Here is a 13,871-nt window from a genome sequence, read left to right on the forward strand (position 1 = left end):
AGTGTTTAATGTGAAATTCTTTAAGCTTGTGTGAGTATAGAACAATGGACAGATTTCAATTTAAACGAGAGGAGGTTAGAGGGGCCAAAGTTTAATTCCGCTTTCTGAGCAGCTCATTCACGTGTAAAATCTTAAATATCAACTTACCTTTCACGCTGTCTATGATTCAAACTGTGCATAATCTCTGCATTATTACTCAAGTCATTCCCTTCCCTGTCAAATCCTCTCGAGCGTTTCTAAGTGTGGGAGAAACACTTTCAAATCACAGTTTGTATGATAATCAGATCATTAAGAATAAGAAATATAGTGGTTGTAATCTTTAGCTGTGATTCATGAGTCATTTTTGGATTCAGTGCGTGCATTGCTGACACCGACACCTTTCCAAGCATGAATAGAAAATTATCTTTAAATACGGGACAGTGGAAGCACAGCTGTTGTGTCAAAACTGTGGTTATATGAATGACTGATTCCCATGACCCAAAATGTGTGTGTGTGTGTGTGTGTGTGTGTGTGTGTGTGTGTGTGTGTGTGTGTGTGTGTGTGTGTGTGTGTGTGTGTGTGTGTGTGTGTGTGTGTCTGTGCGTGCGTGCGTGCGTGCGTGTGTTAGTTTGCAGTGTTCCTTCATGCTGAGAAAGTTGTTTGTTTAGCTGGACTAGTTTTAGACTCACATCAGCCTGCAACTGCAGATCCTAATACAGCTTCTGTGTACTTGAGCTTATCCAACACTAACATGGGCTTTTAAAGTTAACAACACTTTTTTACTAGGCCGTAAAGACAGATGATTTGAGTAGAGCACATTTGGAGAAATTTAATTACATTGTTAAATATCCAGCACCTTACAAATACAAATCTAAATGCGTTAAATATAATATATTATGTTGGCACTGTACGACCAGAGAGTTGTGGAGGAAGTCGATTTTATCGCCTTACTTTTGAACTAACAAGCTGGCCAGGGAAAATACAGGGGAAATATATAAAAAATGAAATGAGTCTTTATCATTCTCTTTTTTACAGTATGTTAATGTCCTGAAGTCAAGTCTGTTTTATCGGAGCAAACCTTTATTAAATCACAAAGATTTTAAATTCTCACCCTTGCAAAAGTCTTTTTATATAGGAGATATTTTTCACGGTTATTCTTCAATTGTAAAATGTCACTTTTGTGGATAGCACTGTTGAATATTAATACCTGCTCTTCCTTGCAACAATGGCAATAATTCAGATATAGCTAGCTCGCTGCTGCTGTACATGCAAGCTCTAATTTTGATGTTTGTGGAACAATGGTAATAATTAAAGCTGTAGCGAGTGATCTGGCAATCTATATTTTTTATTTGCCTTAGAAGGTGAATGTAACACGACCAGGCTTTATAATACTTGTTTAATCTCTGAAGCTCCGTCTCTCCAGACTCAGGTTCAGCTCGTTCTTCCCAGGGATAAGGCCTTGGCCCGGTGAGACCTGACTGGCCTTCTGTCCCAAACCTCTGGCCCTCTGCGAGTGTATGACCATGGGAAAAGAGAACAAGCAGGAGGCAGGCCAGGGACTGTGATGGAAGGACACAGATCGAGCTTAATATATTTTAATGTTGAAAAAATATGTACCTCAGAGCATGAGAGAGAGAGAGAGAGAGGACATGGGATATTTCTGAATATAGAGTATTATCTGTCGCAGGAGCTCGATATATTGCACCATTTTCTTCGTCTAATGTCATTTTTGTAAAATTGGCAAAACATTAGAAAGCAGATAGGACAGCTGATTAGATGATTAGGTGGATGATGAATTCTCTGATGGTCATAAAGTTATGTAATCCCTCTATCTGTCTCTGAGGGCCATTTCAGGACATTTCCCATCACCCCATTTGGCAGGGGTCATCGCTATGACAACAGTCTCTGAGGAACTCTGTAGTAGAGGAGTAGTGTGTGCGTGTGCATTTTTGCATACATATACACAAACACACACACATGCATTTATCTCTTCAAACAGTTGCCTCTTAAGAGAGCTGCTTTGAATAAATAATCAAAATGCTTTGATTGTGTCCACGATTACCACTTAGACAAATAAACAGATTTGTAGTTTAAAGAATCAAACACAAAATAAAATACACACACACACACACAAGAATCCACATAAACAAGCTGATAAACTCAGAGAAGTAGAGGAGTAAGCAGCCAGCACTGTTAGTACTCACAAGTCAAATTGAAGGTCTTTAGTGCTGATATGGGCATAAATAAATAATGTGATGACTGAATGGATGTGTGTTGATGTTAGTGTGTTGTTATAGCCAAAATATCCTGAATGAAAGTTTGGTGTTTTCTCATTGGATTAGTTTGTCCTATAATCTGGTATCCTGTTCTCAGTACTCACTCACATGTGAAACATAAGCTGTTTTCAGACATGAACTCTGGCGTTCGCTCTCCACAAACTGAGAACGCAGGACATTGTCGCTGTCAGACACGTTCACAACGACAGGAAAATTCCTGGCTAGGGGTAAACTCTGGGAAGTACATGCTGGAGGCACGACATGGCGTATAAATTCTACTGCGGGAAATAGCGCATTGAGAGCAGCGTCCTTATCGCCAAAAGCTCTCGACTCTCGTAGTCTTTCCAGGTCGACATCTTCTTTTAAAACTTCATCGATATTTGTATTCTTCCAGTTTTCCTTTAGTGTTCTCACTGGGACATTTTCTGGATATTTTACCAGGGGTGGAGCAACTGACTCTGACATATGCATTCCCACACACGGCCCCTCTGGAAAGTTTCAGGAAAGACTTCAGTGCATCTCTGAAAGCAGCTATACTTATTACTATAAACTTGACCATCTGCAATCCCGTCTCTCTTCCATATCGTTTAATCTCTCTCTCCAATGCTTTCTGCGCATTTCTACATTCCTGCACTGCTGCTGCTCAGACAAATAAATGGACCTGTCTTTCTTTTGTGTCTCTGCAGGAGCGTGTGGAGTATCTGTTCCTCATCATTTTCACAGTGGAGGCGTTCCTGAAGGTAATAGCCTATGGCCTGCTCTTCCACCCCAATGCGTACCTGAGGAATGGCTGGAATCTGCTCGACTTCATCATTGTAGTCGTAGGGTGAGTGAACAAAAACACATGGCAGAGATTAAAGCTGTGAAATGTTTTTTAATGATCCTGAATATGTTTGGTTTGATAGAAAGTACACCCGAGATAGAATGAATGTAATTCACTGTCTCTTTCCAGGTTTTAAAGATGCGCTAACTGACACATTTTTAAACAGCAGCATATCAATGGCAAATTAATCATAGTGCCTTGGTATAATTACTGTCAACAAATGAAACTACAGCCAAGGCAAGTGGCAGCCTCTGTCTAATGCCAGAGGTTGTCATAGTGGTAGCGTCTTTCAAGATGAATTAGTTGTCTTTGATTTCTTTTTTTATTTCACAGAAACAATTTCCAATAACAAAGCTATTCTTTTCTCTTGCCAACAATTTTAACTTCACTACCGATTCAACAGCTTTGCACAAACACAATCTGCTGGTACTGTATGTAAGTGTGATTGCTCTATCAAGAGATAGATAGAGGAATAATATTTATCTTTTAGTCCGCTGTATTTTAATAAAATTCTGCGGTCCCTAACGACTTTTAAAATAAGTTTTGTGTTGAAAGGAGCTTCCTTTTCAGTCAATCCGCATTATAGCTGCAATAAACTTGGGGCTACAGTGTATTGGTGAAGCCTAAACTGATTAGCTTGTTAGATGCTGATAGCGAAGCTCTGCTCTGCTTTTCTTTATCTGCAACTCAGCAACATAGCCCATCTGCTAAACCCTCTGTGCCTGTGTGTGTGTGTGTGTGTGTTTGTGTGTGTGTGCCCTGCCTGCCAGCTGTGCTTTGAGTCCACTGTTGTGTAGGGGTAATGGCACAATAGCCAGTGGACCTTAATGCCATAAAAATCGTCTAATTGAGCGTGTGCGTGCGTGTGTGTGTCCGTGGGTGTGTGCTAGAGAGACACAGCCAGAAAGAACCCCTCAGTCTGAATGAAGGCTCTGTGAATGGAACAACACAAACACATACACACCCAGCAAGTCTTATTCATTGTTCGCTCACATTACACTAACTGAGGTTGCCTCTCTTCACAAACACACACACACATGTGTGCACACACGCTAACGGCTAGCATCATGGTGCCAGTGCCACTGGCATAAACACAACCTTTAACACTCTTATGCTGTTATCTACTCTCTGCCTCTCTCTCGCTCTCTGCCTCTCTCTGCCTCTCTCTCGCTCTCTGCCTCGCTCTCTCTCTCTTTCTTTCTCTCTGTCACTCCCTCTCTCTTTCTTTCTCTCTGTCACTCTCTCTCTGCCTCTGTTTGAATGATATGAATGCATTATTTAACCTGTCATGACACTTTAGTGGTCCCTGCAAGAAGACTGTGTTTTTCCTGGCAGCCTTGCCACAGGGAGGTCTTCAGGTCAGATACAAGGTGCAGTCCTGGATTTGGCAGGGTTTAGTGTCTCGTTCAAGGACACGTCTGAAGGTTCGATGCTTGCTGTTTTGGAAGATTGAGCCGGAGTAACTCCCCAAGGGGCTCCTCCAAATCTAATGTAGCATCTAAAATGTGTGAAAACTGCCCAGCACAACAGGTGTTTGGCAACAAATGTTTATTGCAATGAAAGTTTTTTGCATCATATCATATACTGTAATCACGTCTTTTTCACTTTTCTTAGCTTTTTGTGCACCTTACAGATGCTACATAGATAAACAAGGACCAGAATCTACATTCAGTTTCAAAAATATGAAACTTGAAGGGGATCTTAGTCCATATCGCATTCTTTTCCCGAACCTCAGTTTTACCCAACCTAACCATTCCTTAAGGGTCACAGATTATTTAACTAATGTTGTGGAAAAAATTACATGAGTAAAGTTGTGAAACACAAGTACAGGAAATATTAATGTTGACAGCTCTGGATGTCTGTGTGCACATAAATGGGTTTGTCTTTGTGCCCATGTGCAAATCCTACAATTCGTGCGTGTGTGTGTGTGTGTGTGTGTGTGTGTGTGTGTGTGTGTGTGTGTGTGTGTGTGTGTGTGTGTGTGTGTGTGTGTGTGTGTGTGTGTGTGTGTGTGTGTGTGTGTGTGTGTATAAATGAGAAGTGACAGAGTTCACTCCCTGTGGAATGTTCACCATATGGGTGAGAGAGCTTGTACCTGGTGCTGAGCAACCTGGGAGGCACAGACACACATGCACGTGCACTCACACACACACACACACACACACACACACACATGACATGTACCGTAAGAGTTTATTAGTGACGGTTCAGTGCGTTAACTGGCTGTGTGTGTGGTGTGTGTGTGAATGTACAATATGAATTGTACTGTTACAGACTCTCTTTGGTCTCTTCTTCCACAAAGATCTCCTCCTTTATCTCTCTGTCTTAAGTGTCTATGGTGAAATGAGCTTTAACATCATCTTGAGAAGAGAGTTGAGAGCATGACAGCTTCAGGCTAACATTTTGCACGTAAAATATTGCAAATGAGCTTTAAAACTTTTTGGTCAATAATTGATTTATTAATCAAACAATGGTTATTGGAAGTAAATTCTCAAGCAAAACTGTCTCTTTTCCTATCCCAGCCTCTTAAATTTGACATTGTGTGTGTTTTTACATAATTATAGATTCAGTATATTTGAGCTCTCGGCTCCTGATAAAAAAATAAGTAACTCAAAACATTACTGCCTTCTATGAAACCTCGCAGCCTCTGTTATCTTCATGAATGTACACAGTTGGTACTATCTTTAGCTGAGGATGTATACAAGTGATCATGTGGTGCTCTAATTATCATTTCACACCACACCACAGCAAAACATGCCGGGCAAAATGCTGCTGGTGGAAATCTATGAATCCTTGACTTGCTTTTCATGCTGTTTCAAAGCTGTGCTTCCCACTGGAAGAGAGGGAGAGAATTAAATTGAGAGGGAGGTAGTGCGAAATAGAGAGGGAGAGAGGGAGTGAGAGAGGGCGATATGTTTTGAGAGGTCTTTTCAAGTGGCCATTTCATCTGTGCTAATTGATAATTCTCCATGACTAACGCGCCGCTGACTGGCCTTTGAGCTGCACTAGCTGGAAAATGGCATTGGAGGGTGATTTCTAAAGGATCTCAGAGAGACAGAGAGAGGAGGAGGAGAGTGATAAGCTCAGCTGGACGTACACAAGTTCACACTTTTGAGCCTCTCACAGATTTCTGTAAATAATTTCATAGGGGGATAACGGCTAAAGAACCCTGCAGCATCAAAACATGTTAAGCCCTTTTTATTGAAGGTTATGTTATTTTGTAATTCTATTTACTTTGGCCATGTACTGTACAACTACAATATAATGTACAGAAGTGTTTGGACATTACCACACTACCAAGAGCATTAGTGAGATCAGGCACTGATGTTGTTCATTCCAAACTGGCAGAATATATTTGTGTATAAGGACTTGGCTTAGAACAATTTGTCATTGTTATGTTTTCACAGAAAATCAGCTCTTCAAAGTTATTCTTATAAACTTCTCTCAAGCAGTGGTCTATAACCTTTTGGATAATCACCCCTTACAACAAAGTACTGTCAACTTGCAACCCTTATATGTCTGGTATGATATGATATGATGCCTTTGAGAGGGTATGCTTACTTACTCCTTAGATTGGTTTAATAATAATTATAAGTGTCACTTATAATGTCACTTATAATTATAAGTGTCACTTAAGTGTATGAGCAGTGTCCATATACTTTTGGCCATACACTTAACATTAAATACACATTAAAGCTTATGAATCACTCTTACACAAACATATCTAATAATGTCATAGAGAACAATAGCTAACGCCCTGTGATAGCCTGGCGACCTATCCAGGGCGGACCCCACCTCTCACCCAATGTCAGCTGGGATTGACTGCAGCCCCCCTGCGACCCTCAAAGGATAAGCAATATCAATAATGGATGGAGGGATAATAGCTAACAAGAGGCGGTAGTGTAAAAAATCATGTTGCCCTTAAATAGATCATATCAATTTGCATAAATATGTGTTTGTGTGTTACTTGAGTACCAGAAAGATCACAGCAGAGGCACAGGAGACATAAGTATTGTGAGCACACACAAAAACCTCCACCACCTCAGCACTGTTCTTTTGGGCTAATTGTCAAATCATCAAAGTTGAGTGTCTCACATTTCCTTATCTGTGAAGGACACAGGAAACAGATGAATCACTTTCTCTTGTTGTATGGAAGAGCCTGCTGTTTTATTTTCTACTGTTGACTTTTCTCCAAAAAGCAGGATGGATGGGGAAACAGCACAGATGTCTTCGCCATTCCCATTCAATTTTAGAATTTTGGTCCCAAACTTGGTTGAAAATGAAGCCATAATGTCATGTTATGTTACCTACAGATATTCATTATCTATTCAGATTTCCTGTCTATCAGATATTCTCTAGTTTGTGGAAATTGAATGTCAAACTGATGTTGGTGGTCACTGACCTTTCTTAACTTTCTGCTTGCAGGTTATTCAGCGCCATCTTGGAGCAGGCCACCAAGGGGGACGGGGCCACTCCCATCGGAGGGAAAGCAGCGGGCTTCGATGTCAAGGCTCTGAGGGCATTTAGAGTACTCAGACCCCTCAGACTGGTGTCTGGAGTGCCAAGTGAGTACGGAGAGCTGTGAAAGAAGGAAAGACAGAAAGACAGGGACAATGAAAGAGAGACAGAAATGATGCTCTGGGAATCAGGTGTGAGTGGTGATTGGGTAAGGTAGTGGAGAAATGAACCACAGATTGGAGCTGATACACACACACACACACACACTTGTCCTGTTGTCAGATACTCACTCTATATGAGTAGTAGATGAGTTGTCTGTCAACCTGTCTGTGTTAGTGACTACACAAATCAATAAACCAACAGACTAGAAGACAGGAAAGGATCGGATATTGCGGATGAAGGCTAAGTGAGAGTTCTTGCGTGTGCGTGTGTGTGTGTGTGTGTGTGTGTGTGTGTGTGTGTGTGTGTGTGTGTGTGTGTGTGTGTGTGTGTGTGTGTGTGTGTGTGTGTGTGTGTGTGTGTGTGTGACAGCTCTTGTTAGTACAACACCAGACAAATGTAAGAGGGTGCTAGAGCACATCCCATTCTGTTGTTCAGTTTAAAAGCGCGAGTGCTGCAGTGCACAGTGTTTAGACTGAACCCTGTCCAACATCATCGGACTGGGTATTGAATTTGTGTCATGGCAGCTGATCAGTAGCATATTTGCTAACTGATTAGCACAGTCTAATAGATTTGTCTTTTTAAAGGCCTCCAATGCCAGTGGACTGTAAATGAACTTTGTAATCCTGTGACAATCCTATGAACAACTTCTGTTTTGAATAATATGTTTTATATTTTTCACGACATTCATTGAAGGGGGTTTCTTCAACATACAAAATTAATAAAGATTTTATTAGTTAATCCAAGTGTTTATATGGTGATGGACTCCATCTATTCTGCTATATGCCCTATATGATCTATTATCAGTATCACATGCTTTTTGTAACATTTTCTGTCCACAGCCATATGTATGCATTCTCAACAGAGGTTTTTTGTGTGTTCTCCAGGTTTACAGGTAGTGTTGAACTCCATAATCAAAGCCATGGTTCCTCTGCTCCATATCGCCCTGCTGGTCCTCTTTGTCATCATCATCTATGCCATCATCGGCCTGGAGCTCTTCATGGGCAAGATGCACAAGACCTGCGCTCATGAGCATATAGGTACACACACACTCACACAAAAGCACATGCAGAGAGCGAGTGAGACAGAGACAGGGTATTTAGACCATTGTGCCCAGATGCACAGACGCAGACACAAATATGCATGATACACTCGCATGCTGGACTTCAGTGATCAGATTGATTGTGAATTGTATTCAACTGAGTGTGAAAGCATGCTTCAGTAAACGTACAGTTCATTCACACAGACACTCACTTGCTTCCACTCCAGTGAGAGAAAGAGATACTATACCACTCAAACCTTTTCAACTGAATTATCAAAGTGAGCCGTAGCTGTACCCTCACTCAGCTACAGCTCTTTCACCTCCTTTTTTCTAAGCTAATAAGTTTGTGATATTAGGAGGACATCAACCCTTACCCAATGAACCAGAGGGGAAATAGAGTGTATACCTTAAACAATTTAAATGATCACCCCTATTAATTATTCAAACCATCATTTATGTTTCTGAGTATGAACGATTTGAGCCATCATTGAAACAGCAGCGGCCATAAATGATTGAAACAATTTTCATTAGAAGCCCCCAGGTATAAATGGACTCGAGTGTTGTTATGGTGATGTTATAGGTCCCATGAGAGGCATTAGCTTAGCGCTGGGTAAGTGCTGGTGGAAAGCTCTCAGTTATCCTATACGTCACCCTGGAGAGCTTGTTTTGTATAATTGGTATGACACTTTTTCACAATGATATTTTTTATATTGCGTTCTCCATTTTAGTTCAACACGTCGCTTTTAACCTTCTCAGCGATTAAGCCGTTTTCTCTTTCAGATAAATTCTTTGTAAATGTAAATGGAGTAAAAAAAATCATGAAGGGTGATTTTGTAATTCATTCTGAAATTTAAGACTTTTTTCTGCACAGTCAGTTTGAGCACTTCCAAAGCTTGGATGAACATATATCTCCCCTTGTATTTTCTTTTCACTGCAAAAGTAGTTTGTTAGTTAATTAGAAAATATCCTTGATAGAGAGCATCATGCACAAGCCTGTTCCCATGCAAACATAAGGAGTGAAGTCATGTATAATGAAAGGTCCAGTCACCAATTTCTGAATTCTGCTGCTGTGTGCCTGCTGACAACAGGTGACAGCTAAAGAATCTGCTTTGATTAGATTCAGGGTCAGTGTATTCGGTGTATTCAGCAGCAATTGCCCCCTGATTTGTTCCTTATTGTATTGATAAAACAATCTGAATAGTCCACAGCTCTGATTAACACCTCTGTCTCTGTCTGTCTTTTTCCCAACAGCAACTGGCTCTGAGTCATTGCTATTATAATACTTGGCGTCATTCACCATCGCAAAAGAAATACAAAATTTCTCATAAATAATGCTGAATTAAGAAAAGTGATGGCAATAACATAGACATACTGTGCAAAAATTTGTGTTGAGGAACCATCAGCAGATCCTATTGCTTTGCAGATCTGTAAAACGTTGAGTAAAACGGAGTATGAAGAGTAACACTCTTTTTTCTTACAGGCACCATCGCAGAGGAGAAGCCTGCACCATGTGCACCTGCCGGGGCTTATGGTCGACACTGTAGTCAGAACGGAACAGAGTGCAAAGTGGGATGGGAGGGCCCAAACGACGGCATTACCAACTTCGACAACTTTGCCTTTGCTATGTTAACGGTGTTCCAGTGTATAACCATGGAAGGCTGGACGGACGTGCTATACTGGGTGAGCCGGACACCACAACAGTGTCCGTGTGTGTGCGTGTGTGTGTGTGTGTGTGTGCGTGCGTGTGTGCACGTGTGTGTGTGTGTGTGTGAGTGCCACAGTGCTCGATGTCTACAGCCACTAAAGCTGTAACATTAGTGCCACATGTGAGCTTTTCAAAAAAGAAAAAAACAATATCAAATCACTGAAAATAGCAGGTATGCACTCAGAGATTGTTCACAGAGTTAGGAACACACACTGATTGTGTTGTTGTGTGTGTGCATGTATTAGCTCATGTCTCAGGCTAAATCGATGCCGTCAATACACTGTGTGATGAAGGCGCGGATTCATTTTGAACGTGGGTTGAATCCTGATGCTTGATTCAAGTGTCAAGTGAACACACAAACCTGTGTACACACGCTCTTATACACACACACACACACACACACACACACACACACACACACACACACACACACACACACACACACACACACACACATATGAACACACAAAGTCAGTAAATGGCCAGAACATGTCCAGCTAAAAAAACAATAGATTAGTCTGTGCTCTTAATCAATGTGAGGTTCAATCACATTTTATATGCGACTCCTGGAGAAAAGAAATTGGTTTAGACCTTCTTCCTGAGTGGAAATAAAAACATTAAACCATTTTTTTATTCTGATCCTTTAAATGCAGTTTTAACATTTACCCTTTATTTTTTTATCAAACATTAACTCGAGCTATTCAGGTCATTTTTCCAGTCCTCTATATTTAAGAGGTGTTGCTTTTTACCATTGCCCTGTGTACCGTAACTTGGCTCAGAGACAGCTGTTACTTTACAGGACTTTGGCAGGACTGTGGCAGATTATGGTGGTTACAGGAGTCTCAAGGATAGACTCACACATTGCTGTCTATAGATCTCCACTACAAAGCTCTTATGTGGCACAGATGAGTTTAATTTCCTCAGATTTCCAAAACATCACTTTCAAATGATTTTTCTGTATTAACTGAAATTGCATTGAAATAGCTCCCCATCTACCCCGTAGCTCTAAACTGTACCTCTCATTTAATACCATTAAAGTCACAGAGTTATGCATCCATTTCTCTGAAATCTAAATTGCTGGTGATATTTAAAAAAACCCAAATTAGTCCGAAAATAATCAGTTAAACAATATTCAGTCCACTGCACAGTAACAATTTTTTTTTTACACTGACTTTTGACTTCAGCAGCCAGATGTGCTTAATTTTCTTTTTTCGGCTTTGTTTATGTTGTTATGTCAAAAAGGTTTAATGAAATTTTCAGTCAGATTATTATTTAATCTAGACAGATAGAAGACAGATAGAAGATTCTGCAAATAGGATTAACACAGTGTTAATAACGGTGAAATTACCTTTTGGACTTTATTTAATGATCACCAGGGATTTATCTCTCTGAGAAACACATTTTAAACTCTCAGGAGAATGTAATGATAATATATAAGAGGCACAAGTTTCGGGTGCTAAAGTAATGAATTAATAAAGAAGTTCGCTGAAGAATTTATGTTTTTGAGCCAAACTAATCTCACTAAGGTGAAAAATATGTATGTGAATTGAGCAGTGTGTGTGTGTGTGTGTGTGTGTGTGTGTGTGTGTGTGTGTGTGTGTGTGTGTGTGTGTGTGGGTGTGTGTGGGTGTGTGTGGGTGTGTGTGTAGGATCCTACTGCACATACAAGTAGGAATGCATGTGTGCGTGAGTTGTCTGTGTCTGTGTGCATGTATACACATGGAGCAGAGGGCCTACTAGCTCTACACCCCTATTCTCCTGTCTGCTGCAACCTCTTGTGCACACACACACACACATACAAACACACACACACACACACACACACACGCACACAAACACACACGCGCAAATTTGCCTATTATAAGAGTGCTTGTGTAGCCAGCTCTTTATAATGAATTGGTCCTATTTATCATGTTATAAGTACAAATGATTATGGAAAAACATTCAGACAACACAAGGCCTTTAATAACAGTTGGCTTGGATACCTCATTAAGTTTTGTTCATGCATTTCCAAAGTTGTTATTTGTCCATTTTTGGGGAATATAGATTAATGATAGCCAACATCTGGTGCTCTCGTTGCAAATGAACCGTCCATCTCTCCTCCGTCCTTTCCCTTTTGTGTCTTCCTCTGCCCAGTAGCAACTCAAAATACTCAATTTGGATTATCTCCAGAGTTGTAAATGATATTGATATTTCTTCCAGAAATGCCATTTAATTGAATTTAAGTAATAATCTGAAATTTCTGTTATAATTGAATCTTTGTCTTTGTTAAAGCAGAACTAAATATCCAGAGGAGTTTGTAACTGAATATCCTGAAACAAGTCATTTTGGATTGATTTCACTTCGTCTAAATATGTTGCCTGTAAAGGGTTAATCCATCTTTAAAAAAGAAAAAGATTGTATATCTAACACACACTTTGTACAAAAGCTAATGTTTGTAATTGAGTAACTATGGCAGCTAAGTGTTGTTTTGTGTTTGTACTTGTGGCTTATCAAGGACCAGCTCTCCAACAGTCAGACTAGAGGGTTCATACACACTTAATCATACAATACTGCCACTCCTGCTTCGTCAGGTCTTTCTACTTCTCTTTTTAACAGCCTCCACTCTTTGCCTTTTCCTCTCTCACACACTTTATGTCCTTGACCTCTACTGCCCCCTCTCATTCACTCCATCATTCAATCCTCTTAAACCTTTTTCTCCCACATTTCTTCTTCTTTCCCCATCCCTCTCTTACTTCCACCTCCGTTATCTTGCCCCTCTCCTTCACTACTCCACCAACTCTCCCTGTTAATCCCCTTTTCTTCTCCTCCTCCCTCTTTCCTCTGTCTCTTCTCCCTCTCAGATGCAGGATGCTATGGGCTATGAGCTGCCGTGGGTCTATTTTGTCTCTCTCGTCATCTTCGGCTCCTTTTTCGTTCTCAATCTCGTTCTGGGGGTGTTGAGCGGGTAAGAGGTTATGCTGTTGTCATGTGTGTACATATGTGTGCGTGTATGTGTGTTATTTGTTATGTTGCTCTTTATAGTAGCCTGGAAGCCAGACCAATCAGCAAGTGCATATTTCATAAAGATGGGTTTGGCCACCCTCCCATTCACACTGATTCCTATCCATCCTAAACTGGTTGGGCCAATCACTCTTGGTTTAACTGAGAGGTTCCAGAACCTTTCACATGTGCATGTTGGTCTGGTGATGCAAAGCTACGTTCATAATGTTTTAGATAAAGATAAATGACCATGTAACAAGACTCCCATAATCAAATGTTTAAAGTGCAATGTTTTTTTTGGGGGGGGGGGGGGGGGGGGTCCAGTGAACTAGTAGAGTGGAATCAAGAGGAAGTGATTCACCACCATAAAAGCACATGAATTGGCTGTATAAATATTATTGTCTTCATTACTCTTATTATTATTTTAAAAGAAAGTTCCCTTTGCAT

General features: G+C 40.6%; 1 protein-coding gene across 32 annotated transcripts in view; it reads left to right on the forward strand.

The window, feature by feature from the left end:
* The window catches only part of cacna1c (calcium channel, voltage-dependent, L type, alpha 1C subunit), a 185,937-nt gene that overhangs the window by 111,310 nt on the left and 60,756 nt on the right, over nucleotides 1–13,871 (forward strand). For 26 of the 32 annotated variants that reach the window (XM_034578151.1, XM_034578139.1, XM_034578152.1 and 23 more), the window contains exons 4-8: nucleotides 2,942–3,081; nucleotides 7,504–7,643; nucleotides 8,583–8,735; nucleotides 10,218–10,417; nucleotides 13,286–13,389. In XM_034578151.1, the coding sequence (XP_034434042.1) occupies nucleotides 2,942–3,081; nucleotides 7,504–7,643; nucleotides 8,583–8,735; nucleotides 10,218–10,417; nucleotides 13,286–13,389 (737 nt within the window). The remainder of the gene's footprint in view (nucleotides 1–2,941; nucleotides 3,082–7,503; nucleotides 7,644–8,582; nucleotides 8,736–10,217; nucleotides 10,418–13,285; nucleotides 13,390–13,871) is intronic. The other 6 variants (XM_034578140.1, XM_034578172.1, XM_034578149.1 and 3 more) reach the window with 1 other exon arrangement.

Source organism: Hippoglossus hippoglossus, chromosome 23, assembly GCF_009819705.1.
Source record: "Hippoglossus hippoglossus isolate fHipHip1 chromosome 23, fHipHip1.pri, whole genome shotgun sequence".
In the NCBI taxonomy this organism is placed as follows: domain Eukaryota; kingdom Metazoa; phylum Chordata; class Actinopteri; order Pleuronectiformes; family Pleuronectidae; genus Hippoglossus; species Hippoglossus hippoglossus.